This window comes from Portunus trituberculatus, chromosome 48, assembly GCF_017591435.1.
Source record: "Portunus trituberculatus isolate SZX2019 chromosome 48, ASM1759143v1, whole genome shotgun sequence".
Classification (NCBI taxonomy): Eukaryota; Metazoa; Arthropoda; class Malacostraca; order Decapoda; family Portunidae; genus Portunus; species Portunus trituberculatus.
In genome coordinates, this window is record NC_059302.1 from 23,707,419 (window position 1) to 23,726,724 (window position 19,306).

At 43.4% G+C, this 19,306-nt stretch overlaps 1 protein-coding gene across 4 annotated transcripts in view; it reads left to right on the plus strand.

The window, feature by feature from the left end:
- The first annotated feature begins 115 nt into the window (after nucleotides 1–115).
- Nucleotides 116–19,306, plus strand: part of LOC123498780 (protein sidekick-1-like) — a 71,271-nt gene continuing 52,080 nt past the window's right edge. For 2 of the 4 annotated variants that reach the window (XM_045246197.1, XM_045246199.1), the window contains exons 1-2: nucleotides 117–269; nucleotides 1,562–2,395. In XM_045246197.1, coding sequence (XP_045102132.1) covers nucleotides 2,390–2,395 — 6 coding nt within the window. In that variant the 5' untranslated portion in view covers nucleotides 117–269; nucleotides 1,562–2,389. Of the gene's footprint in view, nucleotides 270–1,561; nucleotides 2,396–19,306 lie in introns of all 4 variants that reach the window. The other 2 variants (XM_045246200.1, XM_045246198.1) reach the window with 2 other exon arrangements.

A 19,306-nucleotide genomic window follows, 5' to 3' on the forward strand; every position in this document is an offset into this window, starting at 1 on the left:
GGACGTGTGTATTCTTCAAAGTAGCACCACAAGTCTGTCCAGTGTGAGGCTTTTTCCCGCGTCCAGCCGGCAGTGTGCGGCGGCGCTGCCAGGCGACGCTGCTACAGTGAAGGCCAGTCCAGTTCAGTGTTGGACGCGGCGTGAGTGTCATCACAGTTCCCGCGGAGGTGTCGCGCGCTGCATACTTTGTACACGTTCCCATAAGTCTTTCCGCCGCTGCGCCGCAAAGTTCCACGATACGGAAAATTGTTAGACAACTTTATTACTGAGTAAGGAATCGATGTCAAGGTTTATTGAAGTCTGTGGTGAGACTGAATATTTAACATATAAAAAACTACAAGTATCTGTGAAGAAAAAGTTGTCGCTAGGACGCCGCGGCACCACACAAGACTGTCGCCGCCGCCTGCCGCAGTGGCCCGAGGCCTGAGGGTGCCGCGGGGAAAACAAAACTTTGTCTCTGCATCACGGCATTGGTGCGAGGCCCTTCCGTCTATACGTGGCAACTTCGAACCAAATAAAACTGAAGTCAAAGAAAGAAAACAGTGAACGACACGGAAAGTTTTAAGAGTTAACGTTTATGTGAACACTTCCTTGCCAATGGTGCAAGAGGCAGCCAATAGCGGGCGGGGATTTACGTTTTTTTTTCCCCAAATCTTTCCTTCCACATGAGTTGGCTTTGATTTCATCTCGTAATTCCCTCATGAATAGGATGACTTTCTTCTATCACGTCATCTCATCTTACTCCGTCCTTGCATAAATCCTCTTTCCATCACCACCTCGCCCTCCTTCCCCGCCACCCCAACACTCGCTTCTTCCTCCCCTACACATCCTTCTCCCCGCCTCTCTTCAAGTTGCTGCTCATCAAACTCCTGAAGTCTTCTAAACACTCCATAACACTTGACGGTGTTTGTATTTTCGTGTTTCCTCCCTCCTCTCTCCCTTCCTCTTCCTCTCTCCCTCTTGCCCTCCTGCCTTATGCTGAACCGGCCAGGATTAGCGGGCAAAAATGTTATCCTCTTAAAAGTTTTGTCGGATCTCGAAGCATAAAAGTGTCTGGGTGACGGTCTCTAGAACGTCACTGCTGGAATTTTAAGGCTGTGTAAATCTCTCTCTCTCTCTCTCTCTCTCTCTCTCTCTCTCTCTCTCTCTCTCTCTCTCTCTCTCTCTTTCGTGTGTGTGTGTGTGTGTGTGTGTGTGTGTGTGTGTGTGTGTGTGTGTGTGTGTGTGTGTGTGTGTGTGTGTGCATGCACGAACGAGCGCCTCAACCATGAGCAAACATCTAACTTCAAAAGGATAAAAAATCTTTCTTAACGCACAATCAAATGCACGCATGAGAGAGAGCAAGAGAGAGAGAGAGAGAGAGAGAGAGAGAGAGAGAGAGAGAGAGAGAGAGAGAGAGAGAGAGAGAGAGAGAGAGAGAGAGAGAGAGAGAGAGAGAGAGAGAGAGAGAGAGAGAGAGAGCGACTTTTACTATTACCATCCCTACTCCAACCCCCACCACCATCACCTTCACCACATCCACCACCACCACCACAACTACTACCTGCATAATCTTTTCCAGGTACCTACCCCATCATAATAATACAAGTCAAACCAACCACAGCACAAGAGACGCAAACAATCACTTGACTGCACCACCAAAGGGAGCACGCAGGCATAATTAACGTGAATGTGGTGCGAGTGCGGTGCAATAAGGACACACCAGACTATCACAAGCACCACTCCCACCACCTCCAGCCTGCCGTTCCTGCTAGTGTTACACGAACACAGTGCCGAGGAACTTAAAGAACACGGTAATAAGCGAGCCGGACCGAACTTACAGTGAATGGGTGTAGCGGGAAGCAAGTTAACATGATCCTGAACTACTTGTGAATCTGTGAGCATTAAGGAGAGGGGTTTAAAAGACGAGAATTTACGAATGGACTTGTTTCTCCCTCTCATTCACGTCCCTTCTCGCCGGAAAAGGGGAATAATAGGATTTGTTGTTCACCCTTTCTTTTCTTCTCACCCTTTTCACTTCGCACCAAAATAGGGGATTACATATTATGACGTGAAACTTCAACTTCTTCCCCTCATCCACCTTCTTTTCACACCAAGGGAGAGAAATAAAAAAAAGGACTTGAATTTCTCCCTCGTTTTCCCTTACCCCCTTTACCTCGCAGTAAAAGGGTAAGAGAGGAGACTAAAGCACCTGAATTTCTCTTTGTTTCCCCTCGGCCCTTCTCTCTCACGCCAGAAAGGGCAGAGGAGAGGATTAGAGACACTGAACCTCGCTCCTACTTTCTCCCCAGTCTCTCCCTCTCTCACCGTCTCCATCATGGGCCTGAGAGACGCAAGGCACCTGCAAGAGTCGGTTCGCTGAAGCTTAGACCAACACACCGTGGAGGAGATGAAGGTAAGTACTCGTGCAATCCTAAAGCAGGTGTCGTGCTACTTGTGGGGATGATGCTGTGTTTGGCGCTGTGGCATTTCAAGGTGGTGTAATAGTGTGCGTGTGTGTGTGTGTGTGTGTGTGTGTGTGTGTGTGTGTGTGTGTGTGTCAGAGACGTTGTATCTTCATCAATGCCTTTTTCCTCTTTTTCTTTTTTAGGTTTTGAATGTTTGTGTTGATTTAGTGAAGCTGTTGTGTTGCCTTATTAGTAACAGGATGCTGAGGTAATTCAAAGGTGATGTGTTGGTTTTTAAAATATACTGTATTGTAAAGAACGACGTTGAATGGGCCAGATGGAAAAGAAAAGCAATTTATCTCAAGAATGATGCCGTAGGATTTTGAATAGCATGTTACCTCAAGCTTGATGCTACATTATCTGGAAAACAAAATAGCGTTTGTCTAAAAGAAAAATGACTATATTGTTTCTAAAAATAAGAACATAAGAACATTAAAAAGTATATATAAGAAAAGATGCAAAAAAAGAACCATCAAACCGACATGTGACACTGCCTGTAGATAAACATTTCAGCTTTTTTTCTCCACGTGACATTATCATCCCTACATTTTTTTTTCTAATTAATGGCTGTATCATCATCATCAAAGTAAACAGAGATGAATGACCGTATATGAGGAACAAAGAAATGCTTCGAAAATTAGACCTAAATCCCAATAAACCTACTAAAGAACAATGGCACGCTAAGACTGAAAGCAAAGCAATCATGGCCCTCAATACGCTCCATTGTACACGACGCATATTTATAACCACCCATATCCTATGCGGGCAAAAGGCGCAAATAAAACGATCGGATCAAATCAACAAATCCGTAATGAAAATTGAATCTGCAATGATTACACCGACACCGAAATAACCGACCAACTATAAAGGGTTTGCTAAAAATGGAATGTGTATACGGTGCGCACAATAACCGGTTAGTGACACGGTCTAGTGCTCACCTAACAGCATCCGGGTGACGGGAGGGAGGAAGGAAGGGAGGTGGCAATTGGGGGTGGAGAGAGAGAGAGAGAGAGAGAGAGAGAGAGAGAGAGAGAGAGATGGTATTTATATACGCATTAAGTGTAAGTGTTAACAAGAATATGATGGGGAATGAGTTGCTATACATAAAATAAGGAAAAGTATTGGAATAGACAAGGAAGAGACGAGAGAATATGAAGTAACGATATAATAAGCGAAAGGTGGAGAAAATGAAGTAATGACGAAGAAGGAAAAAGGAAACAGTCATTTAAGGGGAAGAATATCGAGTTAAGTTGTTTTTTTCATGAGAGAAACAAATTGGAACATGAAAAAAAAACACTCCAAAGAACCAGAAAGAGTAAGAACGTAAAAATTCCAAAACTAAGAAGATGAAGACTAAAGGACAATAGAATTCAAAATTATCTTTTTAATGAATCTAATAACAAAAAAAGTAAAAAAAACAAAAATATTAAAAAAACATGAACATCAAGCTAATGAAACAAATCTGAGTTGAAAACACCACATTTTTTTCATATAAGGATCAACTGGAACAAAGCAACAACAAAAAAGGAACTAAGGTCAGGGGTAAAGAACATGAAGAAAGTAAGAAAACAGACAAGACATCACGTACATCAAAGAAAGGACACTTTAAACGCATTTTTCCACGTGACAGAGATGAATTAGTAGACGGAAAGAAAGAAGCAGGGGATGACAAACTAAGTGAGGAAGCGAAAGATGAGAGTTGAAGAAGTGACAACGTGGGAAACAGTCAAGACACTACATCTGCTGAGGGGGAAGTTCTAAATCACTTTTTCCTCGTGGCTGAAATATGTTTTGTCTTCGAGTCTCCGAGTTGTTGGAGAACTCATCTTAAGGTCAAAGAAGAGAGAGAGAGAGAGAGAGAGAGAGAGAGAGAGAGAGAGAGAGAGAGAGAGAGAGAGAGAGAGAGAGAGAGAGAGAGAGAGAGAGAGAGAGAGAGAGAGAGAGAGAGAGAGAGAGAGAGAGAGAGAGAGAGAGAGAGAGAGAGAGAGAGAGAGAGAGAGAGAGAGAGAGAGAGAGTGTGTGTGTGTGTGTGTGTGTGTGTGTGTGTGTGTGTGTGTGTGTGTGTGTGCGTGTGTGTGTGATATATGACGCACGTACGCCTCCATCCCTCCATCTTTTATCCTTAATACAGAAAATGCATGAATCTAAAAAGACATTCCTTCTTTCCACATAAACATGAAAGACAGTCGCAGAAGTGACGGCGACTATCACAAAACTTCACCACTCACTTTTCCTACCACGCTCTCTCTCTCTCTCTCTCTCTCTCTCTCTCTCTCTCTCTCTCTCTCTCTCTCTCTCTCTCTCTCTCTATTGAACTCCCTTCGTATTTGAAACTTCAAACTAATTGCTTTTATCACCTTCGCTTCTAAATTGGATACTCATTTTTTTCTTCTCTCTCTCTCTCTATCTCGTTCCCGATTCATGAACCCGACAGAGGCAGAAGTTGGAGTAATAAGATGCTGCTCTTTTTTTACAGATTAGAAAATTAGTATGAATTTCATTAAGGTACGAAAAATGACTGAAGAGATAATAGTGGAGTGGATTTATGAGAGAGAGAGAGAGAGAGAGAGAGAGAGAGAGAGAGAGAGAGAGAGAGAGAGAGAGAGAGAGAGAGAGAGAGAGAGAGAGAGAGAAACATTGCAACCATACTCCCCAAAATAGTATCCAAATTTACCTAACACCCCAAGACAAACATTCACCACACACCAAAAGCAACAACCACACTCATCATACCATCAACTGAACCTTCCACTGCCGCTTCGCCTTGTCTTTATCTCTCCCCGGCGCACCTTTATCCTTACCCCCTCAACACCCCCCTCCACAAAGCCTCAGGTAAAGAGCGCCAGGTGAGCAGCGTCGTGTGTTTTCTCCATGTTCCGTGCTTTTTGTGCCGTGCAGGTGTGTTGCAAGCCAGACGCAGACATAAAGACGAGTCAGAGGTGCGTGTATAAGGAACAAACCCGCCGGAGCCTCCTCTACTCGTCTTCATTGGCCGCTTAAAGACTCCTGCGTTTCAGATGTTGCACAAAGGACCGGCGGCAAAGTTTCCTGGCTTTTGACCACGTAGTAATTAACCTTGCGCGGCTCCAGGAAAAAATCCAAATTCCCATTTTACGCAGAGCTGACCAAAACGAGGGTGGTGGTGGTGTTGGTGGTGCTGGGTTTCTGTCTCTCTGTCTCTCTATATATATATGTGTGTGTGTGTGTGTGTGTGTGTGTGTGTGTGTGTGTGTGTGTGTGTGTGTGTGTGTGTGTGTGTGTGTGTGTGTGTGTGTGTGTGTGTGTGTGTGTGTCCAATGATATTTTTAAAACAATTCAAGGACAACTGACTGCAGCAGCATAATTTATTCCACGTCTAACAATTTCATCTAAAGTTCCTCCACGTCCACCACGCGACCTTCACAACACAGGGAGCCACGTCTCGCTGCGGCCATTCAGCTCCACATATGAATTCAATAAAGTTCCCTCCCTCTGGTATTTGATGGCCAGGAATATTATTGTTTCTCTGGTCCAGGAATCATGGCACTGACGAAAGAAGACTCCAGATATAATTAGTTTTATCTTCAATTTGTTTTCTTTCCTCCTCCTTTCGTTCTCCTTATTCTCTCCTCTGACTTCTCTCATGTCCTTCGCTTTCCAGTTTTTTTCTCTATTTTGTCTCCCTTCCTTCCTTCCCCTCCCTCTATCCGTACCCTTTCTGTTAGCTCCCTTTTTTTCTCCCTACCCTCCCTCCCTCTCTCCCCTCCTGTTCATTCTCCTTCCTTCTTCCTCCTCTCCTAATTTCGTTCCCAAAACCATTTTCCTTCCCAGCTTTCCTCTCCTCCTTTTCTCCTTTCTTTCTCCTACTCATTCTCTCCACTGCTTCTTTCCCTTCCCTCCATTCGCTCCTCCTCCGCTATCCCTTCCCCGCCTTCTCTCCTCCCTCAAACTGCTGATTATGTTACCGGAGCAGTCCATCTTTTATCCTGTATCATGATAAACGGTCCTAGCCAAGTCCACTTTTTGCATCTAAAGGACACATAATGTATCTTGCAGTTTTACTTACTAACTTAACCACGCGAACCACGCCGCCACGCACACACCGTTTCCGATTCACGTGTGAGTACATAAAGTGAAACGTAGGGGATAAATGAAAAAACATGTGCCAGTAGTGCTAGATGTTCACGCAAATAAGTGCTCATTAATTGATAGTAATACACGCACACGCACGCACAAACATACACACATATACGGACGCACTCACGGAGGCAGCTCAACACAACATGCAGGTGTAATTACCCCCACAAACCCTCCGTGGTGGCATTACCATGTTGTCACTCCAAACTTTCCCATGAACTAATTCACCGGAACAGTTCAGGGAGACAGGGAGTGACATGGACAACCCTCACCACATAATCACAAGCTCGTCACTCGCGCCTCACGCCACCGTAATTCCTCTCATTTGCTGTTCAATGTTCTCCCCGTTTTCTCTAATTCCGACGTTTAGTGAAAATGGGCGAGGGGGGCGATGGTTTCCCCCAACACAATGATACCGACCCTTTCATTACGCTGCGTTTTTTGCTGCCGAACAACAAGCGTTAGTTCGTGTGTCTGATGAGTATGAGCGGAGAGATGACGAAGAACAAGGAAGGTTTGGAGGAAAAGCAGTACTTCCGTATTTCCAGTCAGCCAGGGAGCAGGGAAGTAATGGCAGGCGATGGGAAGAACGGTCTGGGAGGAGAGAAGTTTTTCGTCTTTTTTTTTTTTTTTTTGAGAGAGAGTTCGTGTTTCTTATTTGTGCTCAAACAAAGACAAAAGGTTAGCGTAGATCCGAAGGGAGAAGTGCAAGTTCATTATTCTTGTCCACAGAAAAGCACGAAGCAGCAAAAGCAGCCACGGTTTCTGATGGAGGGAAGTCCAACAACAAACAATTGTTTATATTTTCCTGGAAGACAGAAAAGAAGACGAAAGGAGATTATTCTAGCTAGCCTGATTGCAAAGACCAGGGAAAGCAAACACAGTCTTTGAGGAAAGAATTATTTCCCACAACAACTACAAGCTTTAGTATATAATCCTATGCGGACCAAAAACTAAAAAGAAAACAATTAATTCACAGGAAAATCTAAATCTCTGTGAAAGAAGGATTTTTCTTATCACAAACTCTTAAAGGCTCTTTAAGGAGATTAGCAACTGAGTAGACTTTTCTCCTTTATATTTTTGTTGCCCTTGGCCAGTCTTCCTCTCTTATATGAAAAACCAACAACTGTGTATATTTCCAAGCAAGGGAAGATACCGAACAAAACCAATGCAGGTTCTAGGAGGAAAGAATAATCATCTGTCCACAAACACACTCACTATGAAAACAAACACCAGAAAGTGTAAACAAAAAAGTATATTTCCCCAACACACATTCGTTCGTATCTCCAATAAAGAAAACAGTGGAGATGTGGTGAAAGGAAAAACTGTACGTTCGTATCTCTAATCAGTACCACAGTAAAGACCAGGAAACCCAAGCACGGTCACACACAAAAGAAGCATTCTCCTACAACAGTAAACATTCATTCATATTTCCACTCACAGCAATGGCGAGGGAAGTCAAGCGGAGTCTGGGAGCAAGAAGTCTACGTTCGTTTTTCTAATCAGCACGGGAGTAAAGGCGAGGGACGGAAGGCAAAAAGGAATTCGGAAGACAGAGAGAGAGAGAGAGAGAGAGAGAGAGAGAGAGAGAGAGAGAGAGAGAGAGAGAGAGAGAGAGAGAGAGAGAGAGAGAGAGAGAGAGAGAGAGAGAGAGAGAGAGAGAGAGAGAGAGAGAGAGAACAAACCAAGAGGCAAAAGGCTAAAACTGACCCGCCACATTTTACACATTACGTTCACCTAGACACGAACAATTACCACGATTAGGCAGTCATTCAGGCTTTTACTCTTTCCTAAAGCGTCTCTAATTAGTAGTTTAGGTGGTTAAGGAGAATCAAGGAAGAGAAGGAAGAAGAGGAGGAAGAGGAGGAAGAATAACTGAAGGAAGTATGAATAAGGAAAAGGGAAAGGGAGAGGAGGACAAAATCGATGAATAGATAAGTGGGTTAAAACTTGGAATCTTTTTATCACTTTCCCTCTCTCTCTCTCTCTCTCTCTCTCTCTCTCTCTCTCTCTCTCTCTCTCAATCCTTTATATAACCGGGAATAAAAAGTCGAGAAGTGTCACAGTTTTTGAAGGAGGAATATGGAAGGAAGGATGTAGGGAGAAAGGAAAAAAAAATAAGAAAAAAGTGAGGAGAGAGAGAGATGGTGAGTGGTAGAAAAACCTGCACGGAGTGAGAGAGAGAGAGAGAGAGAGAGAGAGAGAGAGAGAGAGAGAGAGAGAGAGAGAGAGAGAGAGAGAGAGAGAGAGAGAGAGAGAGAGAGAGATTTACCAGATGAATATATAAAAGAATATTTCTCACCATAATAAAGATAAAAAAAACACAGTGATGGAAAAATAAATAACTTGAGAGGAGAAACAACACAAAGAAGAAAGAAGTTAAGGAATCTGAACACTCTCACTCTCTCTCTCTCTCTCTCTCTCTCTCTCTCTCTCTCTCTCTCACAAACCATCCACTCAAATATTTTTTCTTCTTTTCATTTCAACATTTCAGAATTCACTTGTGGTTTCCTCCTCTCACTTTCACTGCTGATCTGGCCAATTCTCTCCTCTCTCTCTCTCTCTCTCTCTCTCTCTCTCTCTCTCTCTCTCTCTACTACCTCCCATCTTCCCAACCTTCTTTCTCTTCCTACCTGCTGATCCCACGACGGACAATGCCACCCTCAGACAATGCCAAAATAGAGGGCACTCGGAGGAACCCTGGCGATCCTTAAGTGACCTTGAAGGAGTCGAACTGATCCTCATCGCTGGCTTTACTGACCCCACGCTGCAGCTTTTCCCAGAACTTTGAACGTCCTACTCTTGTATCCGAAGTGCCTCTTCTGTGCCCTGGAAGAAGAGGAGGAGGAGGAGAAACGAATAGGTGAAGAGGAGAAAGGAGGAGAAAGGAGGAGGTGAGCGGCCATGAGGGTTGGGAAAGATAACGAGGAGGAAGATGGAGACTAAAACGAGGAGGATGCAGGAGGAATAGAAGGAGGAGGAGGAGGAGGAGGAGGAGGAGGAGGAGGAGGAGGTAAGAGAACGAGGGAGAGGAAACGCGAATGGCACAGAATTGAGGAAGGAATGATGGAGGAAAGAGGGTGAGCGTGGCATGGAAGGAAGGGGATGGCACAGGAGGAAGTGGGTGGGGGAGAGATGACCGTGACGGGGAATATATGGGCGTAGATGGGTAAAAGTTGCCTTGGTGCTTCCGCGAAAATATCTGCAGTGAATTGCTTTTCCTTCCCAAATGAACGCAAGAAACAAAGAAGGCACAGGGCGATGAAAGGAGAGGTGAAGGGAGAAGGAAAGAGAAAGAGAAAGAGAGAGAGAGAGAGAGAGAGAGAGAGAGAGAGAGAGAGAGAGAGAGGGAGCAGAAAAACTAAATCCCATAACTGACTCCCTCCCGTCTCTCTCTCTCTCTCTCTCTCTCTCTCTCTCTCTCTCTCTGAGTCTAATAACCAATACTGATTTTGCTTTCTTCTCACCTTTTTTCTCCGCCTTTCTCGCAGGGCTTAGGTAACACAGGTGAAAGAAGCGGCGCCATTACCTAACAAGCTCCATCAAAAGGTTCCTTCCAGTTTTTTCTTCATAAGGATTCCATATAAACACACTCTCCTTCATTCCTGATTCTCCCTAACTAGAAACGCTCGCTTGGTGACCTTGGTGCCCTTGTCTTAACTAACTTGGAGATTTTTACGTTGCTGTGTTAGTGTTGGTGATCATTGGTGATATTAGTAAGGAGGGATCCATGTTATTTCTATGCTTTGTTTGCTTTTGTTTGGTGTTCTTGTGTGTAGATTGACTGTTTAGTGGTGGTGGGTTTTTTGGTCTCTTTCACGGACTCTGTCTCTCTCTCTCTCTCTCTCTCTCTCTCTCTCTCTCTCTCTCTCTCTCTCTCTCTCTCTCTCTCTTTCGATAAAATTCTGATGGTATTTCTTCACCGTTTATATTTTTTTGTGTATTAGGGTGACATTCTCTCTCTCTCTCTCTCTCTCTCTCTCTCTCTCTCTCTCTCTCTCTCTCTCTCTCTCTCTCTCTCTCTCTCTCTCTCTCTCTCTCTCTCTCTCTCTCTCTCTCTCTCTCTCTCTCTCTCTCTCTCTCTCTCTCTCTCTCTCTCTCTCTCTCTCTCTCTCTCTCTCTCACGTGTTCACGGTTTTAAATTTCTATTTCTTTTCCAGGATTCGCTCGGCCAGTTTTTCTTACTTTCTTTTCCTCTCAGTATTTGGTCCATGTAAAGTATTTTTCCATTGGAGCTGAAAATCATTCTCTTTTCCTTCCTCGATTTTTACTTTCTATTTTTATACTAAACACTGTATTTATTTTCTACGTCTTTTCTCCTCTCTCTCTCATTCCTATGTTCACACCACGTCCAGCACCTCCACCTTCCTCCCCCCCCTCTCTCTCCTCTCCTCTCCTCTCCTCTCTCGCAATTCCCCGTCCCAGTTCTTGCAGCGGCAACGAAAGTCTCACTAACACTGAAAGCACCCGCGGGAAGAGGAGGTGACCACACTCCCCGAGGCTTTGTTTCCCCACCAATGTGAAATTCGAATAAGATGAAAAATGAAAGCACGACGGGAAACGAAACCTGTTTGAAATGTGAAAAAGATGAGGTGTATTTTCGATATGATACTTTATACGAAGAGCAGACACAGACACAGACACGGACGCAAGCGCGCACACACACACACACAAACACACACACACACACACACACACACACACACACACACACACACACACACACACACACACACACACACGACACACATACACTTAAAAAGAAGAGACTTGAATAAAAGAAGCCCCTCGAGTCTCGAAAATATTCTTGGCTCAGCAGAAGTATTAGAAAAAAAACATGAACTTTACTATTACTAGAAATATGATTAGAAAACACGTCTTTGGAAAAAAAAAATTCTGAAAAAAGATTAACACAAACAGTAAACTCGGAAACATTGAGAACGCTTGCCATTTAAATTTCAAAGTAAACATAAGCAAGTTGAGTTATTTCATGCATCATACATCGTAATTAATATTTCAACCACAAAATATACAAAAAATATCACCAGGAATTACCTCACCTTCACTTCTTCCACTCGCTCCACGCTGCTCACTCCGTTTCCTGTTCCGAGCCGTCTTAGTCCATCTCCTTGCTGCCTTTACATTTCCTCTTCTTAGTCTCTTTATATAACGAAAAGAGTCGACATTTTCACTCCTACAAGAGGAGGGCGTGGAATCCGGCTGTTGAACTCGTAACATTTGCCGCGTGGGAGCGAGGAGACCAAAAACACGATGACGGAAGCGCTCTTTTGGAATTAGGACATGAATGAAGTCAATTCGGCGAACTGGCGGAATGCAAACCAAAACAAGATAAAAAAAACACCACTGAGTTATTCCTTTCTCGTATCTCCTTTCTCCTCCTCGTGCGGTGTAAAGCTGGCGTAACCATACAGTGTTTCCAGCGTGGGCACTCCCTAGTTTATGTCTCCCTGTTTGAATGTATACAGCATTATGCACCGTAAGTACCTGTGGAGAGATACCGAGAACAGACCCTTAGCAGAAACCATCCACGTAGCCAAGGAAAGTCCTGGTGGTGGTGGTGGTGGTGGTTGTAGTAGTCGTGGTGGTAGTCACGAGAGGCAAGGCTTATATATGATTACTGTGACCTTACTGAATTTCAAGAGCTGCGTGTGTGTGTGTGTGTGTGTGTGTGTGTGTGTGTGTGCTCCCTCTTTTTTGTATGTGCTCGTAACCATCTGATACTCCCAACAAAAGTCACTATCAGTCTTCCGCATAAAAACAACTTAAGCAACATGAGCTGGGCACATAAAAAAATGTAACAGTCAAATGATACTCATGAAAACACACCAGAAAAAGAGAGAGAGAGAGAGAGAGAGAGAGAGAGAGAGAGAGAGAGAGAGAGAGAGAGAGAGAGAGAGAGAGAGAGAGAGAGAGAGAGAGAGAGAGAGAGAGAGAGAGAGAGAGAGAGAGAGAGAGAGAGAGAGAGAGAGAGAGAGAGAGAGAGAGACAACTTTTACACGAATCTCATCCTCTTACCTTCATTTCCTTCTTCCTTTCAAGACAGCACATTCAGCCAATCCACTCCTCCACTCCTCAGCCACACTCACTTGGGTTAAATTAGCCTCTCCACCCGCCGCGCCCACTCCACTCCACTGCACTCCAGGCAGCCCCACTCAAAGCGCACTACCACCCATGCAAGAGGAGTGGTCTGAGAAAATCTTGTTAGTGCCAAAAATTACAGGGTGTTCCGGCGTCTCTTAATGACGTAATTTAGTCTGATAAGGCTGGCGAAGGACGCAGGTGGACATGTGTAATTAGGAAGGTAAACATTATCTAATTGGCAAGGTCCAGCAGTTAATGGCCGATTTTTACCTCTTGACTCTTAAATTTATATCAGCTTTCTTTTTATTTTCTGGGGATGTCATGTATGTTTATGTGTCTGTCAGTGTGTCTCCTCTATTTCTCTTTCTCTCTCTCTCTCTCTCTCTCTCTCTCTCTCTCTCTCTCTCTCTCTCTCTCTCTCTCTCTCTCTCTCTCTCTCTCTCTCTCTCTCTTAATAGTAAAGATAATCCATCGTGCAGGTCAATCACATTCCCGTGAGTGTTTATTCTGATGGAACCGTAAGTATGTAGTACATCAAAACTTAATAATGAAGGACAAGGTGATATCTTTTTTGCCACTTGACAAATGTTGCAGTCTATCTCAAGGGGATAATTTTCCCGCGACAATGTAATATTAAATTTTGTTAACGATATTTCTATTATTTTCATTTTCTTTTCACTCTCCCAAATTTTCGCAACACAAGTATTCGTGAAAGTAAACAGAACAATACAAGTGTCTATGTTTACTCCTGATATATTGCACCAGAGGTTCATTAATTATAATGCAGCATTGCAGGAACTTCATGAAATTGTATACAAATAAAATTAACATTAATTTGGAAAGTTGTTACATTTGTATGCACAGCGTCGTTTAATTACTGAGGTGGGTAATAATAAAAACACTTGCCTTCTTGGAATCATTAAGCAGCAAGGTGCCTCTGACCTCGAGACGCTCTTCTTTACGCTACCAGGAAGCGCACACGCGCGCCGCACGCTTCTCTCACTATTCTATTCACATGTCATTAATAATTCAGTTTTGGTACACAAAATTTACTTGTAAGTTGTAAGAAGTTCAGTTCAATTCAATATTCTTTATTCAACATATCTACCCACACGTAAAGTAAAACACAAAATAAAACTAGTCATCTAAATTTAAAAAATAATAAAATTCTTAGATAGATCTTAAAATATCTTATAAGTAAAATGTTTGTATCTTATTTCTGAATAGTTGTCCTCATAGCCAACAACACCCCTAACAAAAAAAATAATACAAAAAAGCTTTTGAAGCCTGTATTTCACAGCGTGTAAGATATTTTTTATAAAAAGATATTCCTCTACACATTAACACACACACACACACACACACACACACACACACACACACACACACACACACACACACACACACACACACACACACACACACACACCAACAATGTTGGTGCAGGAATACCACAGTGTCTTGTGTTGCTTGTTTTTTCCTTTCGTAAACAAAGAAAGATATATCTCAAAAGAGCTCCCGGAGGACACGAGTGCCACATACGGTAATGAGACTCACACTCGTCCGCCGTGTTTTGTTGCTGACGGAGAGCGGGCGTAGGCGAGTGAGGACTGGCGCACACAACTTCTTTTCCTCGAACACCTACATTTTCCGTGACAAAACAGTGTGACCGGTGCGTAAAGTTCGAAGAAAAAGAAGAAATGTGGCCATAAAATCATCAAAAGAGTCAAAGTATAGTGTGTAAACAGCCTCTAGCCTCTAGTGGGTGGTGAGGGGCACGGCAGAGGAGATCAAGGAATTCACGGCCTGTGCACCTCCAAGGGCTTAACACGCAGGTCTCAATGGAGTAACGCGCGAGGCGTCTCCCTGAAGGAATTGTTCACGTGAGCTTGTTAACCACTTAACATAATTTGTCACGCTAGAGGCACAGCTTTGCCAGCTCGTTGTAGGTCACTTCAGGATAATTGTGAAATGTAACTGTTCCATGTAAAATGTTTCTATAATTCATTTTCTAATATTGATTTTTTTCGTAATATCTTTCCTTGTGTGAAACAGAAAACAGCATTCACTTTGCTTCAGTTTGTTTTTCATACGGAACAATTAGTAAAGTAAATATAAATGTCACGTGAACAGGGATTTATGGCGAATGTGAAAGCAATATCAGGTTTCCATGCTTGACTGTTTGCTCTAGTATGTTTTTTTTTTTTGTTTTGTGTGTTCAAAGATACCATCCACCACTCACAAACACATCAACACAACATAACACCCTCTTACTCACCAGGCACAACCATCCTTCTACCTTCCCACAGCATCATCCCACACAACAACTAGATCAAACCAGTTGAGCACAAGCTGTTCCCTCATCTTCCCTCGCCAGGCAGCCAACCAATCACGAACACACGACAAAGACGAAGCATTGAGCATTGGCAGAGACAGAACCGCCACAACCAATGAAGAGGGGGGAGGAGAACTCGATTAATCCACCACAAGTGCCATTCTGTCAAGTCTGCCATGAAAGCCGGTACTTTATTGCCTCTCTCAGCGTCGCGACTTCACTAGTAGGAAGCCCAACATCGTGACTGCTGCCGGGAAATTGATAAGAGATGTCGCGGGGAGTAGAATATAGATGGCAGCCAATCCCACGCGTGTTAGGCAGAGATGTCAACCTTCCGTTCTACTCACACGTGTAGCGAGCTGTCCGCCCACCGATCAAGTTTACGAGGTGTCCTATGTCTTGTCTAACCTATCTGACTCTTCGCACTGATGGTTTATTCTACTAACCCTTTTGCCTTCCTGGTCAATGAAAAAAGACAAGAGAGAGAGAGAGAGAGAGAGAGAGAGAGAGAGAGAGAGAGAGAGAGAGAGAGAGAGAGAGAGAGAGAGAGAGAGAGAGAGAGAGAGAGAGAGAGAGAGAGAGAGAGAGGGGTTAAGAGAGAGAGAGAGAGAGAGAGAGAGAGAGAGAGCATTGGAACATCACATCAAATCTCCACTATGCCGTAACTTGGTCCGTTACTGATCCTCCACTCAATGCTGTACCAGAGAGAGAGAGAGAGAGAGAGAGAGAGAGAGAGAGAGAGAGAGAGAGAGAGAGAGAGAGAGAGAGAGAGAGAGAGAGAGAGAGAGAGAGAGAGAGAGAGAGAGAGACGGGAAACCACCCACCTACTCCTCCCACACACACACACACACACACACACACACACACACACACACACACACACACACACACACACACACACACACACACACACACACACACACGAGCGCAAACATAATAAAAACATGGATATGCAAACTGCACTCAGAAAACAAAAATGAATAAGAAAAAACACATTGAAAAAATAACACCAAAGATAAGCCGATGAACGAAACGGCGCCGGAAATACAAAACTATATTGAAGACCGAAAAAAAAATATACCACACGAAAAAAAAATAAACAAACAATGACGGATATAAAAGAATAAACTAAAGATACGATTAAACTCAGAGAAATAATGAAAAAGGAAAGAAATATCAAACATACCGTAATCTTTTTTCCCTTCCTCTGCTGCAATGCCAACCCGCACTAGTACCGCATTCTCAAGAGGCCAGAACTGAAAAAAAAGAAGAAAAAAAAGATATTGCGACTCAAGACAAAAAGAGAGTGAGAAAAAAACAAACACGACTTGGCGGAGAGTCTTGGAAAGTTGTGAGAAGTGTGACAGCAGCTTCAGGGTGAGCAAGCGGTGAAACATGCTGGACACACACACACACACACATACACACACCCTGAGAAGAAGACAAAGGGAGGGTTTCTTGAACACGCCTAAGGGAAAGGGTTAAGTGAGCTATGCTTCATGTTGCCAATCTTCTTATCAGAGAAGCTCATATGTTTTTTTTTCATTCTTCTTGAGTTTATCTTTCTCACTAATAATGGTGGTGGTAGTGCTGGTTGTAGTACTAGTAGTAGTAGTAGTAGTAGTAGTAGTAGTAGTAGTAGTAGTAGTAGTAGTAGTAGTAGTAGTAGTAGTAGTAGTAGTAGTAGTAGTAGTAGTAGTAGTAGTAGTAGCAGCACCACCACCACCACCACCACCACCACCACCACCACCACCACCACCACCACCACCACCACGCCAGTAGCACCAGCACACCAGCACCAGTAAGAAGAGCAACAGCAGCGGAAGCAGCAGCAGTAGCAGCAGCAGCAGTAGTAGTTGTTGTCAACAACAGCAATAAAAACAGTAGCAACAGCATCAGCAGCAGCTGTAACATTAGCAGCATTAGCAGCAGCAGTAGTAGTAATAGAACCAGGACGAGCAGTCAACAGCATAATGGTCCTTTTATTAACGGTAGTGAATTAAGCAAGACATCCAGCACGGCCGTAACCCTCACTCACTTCTCCCAGCCTGCCTCCAGTACCACATAAACTCTCCGGACCCATTCAGCCACGTTTCACTATATCGCGTGCCACAGAGTACCTGTCAACACGCAACTTCTCTCCCCAGTTCCATCCATTACTCACGATGACGTCTTTGTTTTTTCCCGAGCAATGAAAGAATGAGTTGTTTTTTCTTCCTTCGTGTACTGTCCTGAGCAATAACATTTACTACTGTTTTCATTAATATACATTGCTTTCTTGCTTCCTGTAACTTTGAGCTGGTTTTAGTATTGAAAATTTATCTTAACTTGGAACAAAGTGTTTCACAGAAAGACTAACACAGAAAGTATTTCTATTTTTACGTTGTGTGTTTGCCTGCTTTCTTGCCACATACATATCAAGTAAATTGAAATTTATTAAGTGGGGAGGTTGTTCATGAAACCCCGGCTATGCTATCCACATTTTTTTTCATTTATTTCGTGTGTGTGTCCTGTTTCGAATTATTTGCAATATTTTACGAATAATTAATAACCGGAATACCAAATGTGTTTGCCTAAGCGAAGCGGAGGAATATATTAAACACATTTTTCCGTGATGCCTCAACGCACGCATGAAAATCTAATGCATACTGGTAAACAAATTTGCAGATTAGTTTTCAGAATTTTCCGCGCGAAACGAAAAGCGTGTAAAATTTATTACTTTATCCACCCCCTGATGCTTTGCCGTGACGGATGAAGGTCTAAGAAAACTCCTTCACTGGGCTGTTTGGTGAGCAGTAACTCTGAGCAGCGAAAGAGACACTTGGATAGGGCCAGCAAGTCAAGACCACCTGGCGCAGCGTGAGAGGATCAACGCAGGTGTGTCACAAGCCTGGCCTAGTTAATGACAAGTGTTGAGGCGAATAGAAAGCTCCTGATCCACCCAGGTAACATTCACTCACATAACTTGATAACGTATTCTAATCTCATCCCCTAAGCTCCCTGTTACCCCCGAGCTATCAAGGCATTAGGGAAGTGAACGTGCAAGGAGTGGCGAGGAAATGAGAACGTAAGAAGAGCAAAGAATGCAAAGAGAAAAAGAGAGAAGAACGAAGAAAACACAATGATATAGCAGATTTTTTCTTTTGGAATAAAACTGCAAGGTAAATCAAAGGAAAAATAAAAAAAAATGGTCAAAACATAATGAATATACACATCAGGTTTTCATTTTCAGAAAAGACTAAAAAACTATATAGGAAAAAAAACATAACAATTTTAAAGATCACAAAAACAAAACAACCTTTACATCAAAAACATGTCAAAAAACACCACGGGACGCGAAAAAAATATATATAAAACTAGAGCGACCATAAAGTAAGGGATTAGATGAAGAAATTAAAGTGAATGAAGTAAGTGCGTGGAGGGAGAAAAAGGAATGAGCAAGGAGGAAAAGAATATCAAGAAGGGAAACTAAGTATTGGCAAGGAGGCAATAAAGAAGCAAGGAAGGAAGGATGGAAGGAAGAAAGGAAGGAAGGAAGGAAGAAATGAAAGAAGGAAGAGAGAACAGAAGGATAGACGAATGAAAGACAGAAAGGAGGAAGGAAGGGATAGGAAGGGATAGGAAGGAAGGAAGGTAGGAGAAAGAAGAGAAGAAAAGACAGGCAGGGAGGGAGGGATGGAGGAGGTAGTAAATGGCGGCAGGAAGGAGAGATGAGATATACTAGTGGAGGAAAACACGTAAAGAAGAAATTACAGCAGAGAGAGAGAGAGAGAGAGAGAGAGAGAGAGAGAGAGAGAGAGAGAGAGAGAGAGAGAGAGAGAGAGAGAGAGAGAGAGAGAGAGAGAGAGAGAGAGAGAGAGAGAGAGACAGACAGACAAAGAAAGAGAGAAAGAGATATAAAGACAGACAGACACACAGACAGATTTCCAGGAAGTGAAAAGAGCAAAAAGGCAGGCGTGATGAAGGTAAAGAAGGAGGGACGAAAGAGGAAGGCGAGAAGTGGTGGGCGGACACAATTTTGGCTAACGAGAAGAAGTGTGGTATTAAGGTGGCTCTGGTGACAGTAAACAGTGGAGGAGGACGAGAGAGAGAGAGAGAGAGAGAGAGAGAGAGAGAGAGAGAGAGAGAGAGAGAGAGAGAGAGAGAGAGAGAGAGAGAGAGAGAGAGAGAGAGAGAGGAACAGGATGAGATAAAGGATAAAATGAGAAGTAAATGGGAAGAAGAAAGGAGACTCAAGCACGCAGTGAGGCGATGAAAGGAAGGGGAAGAAAGAGATAAAGAAGAAGAAACGAGACACAACATGTTT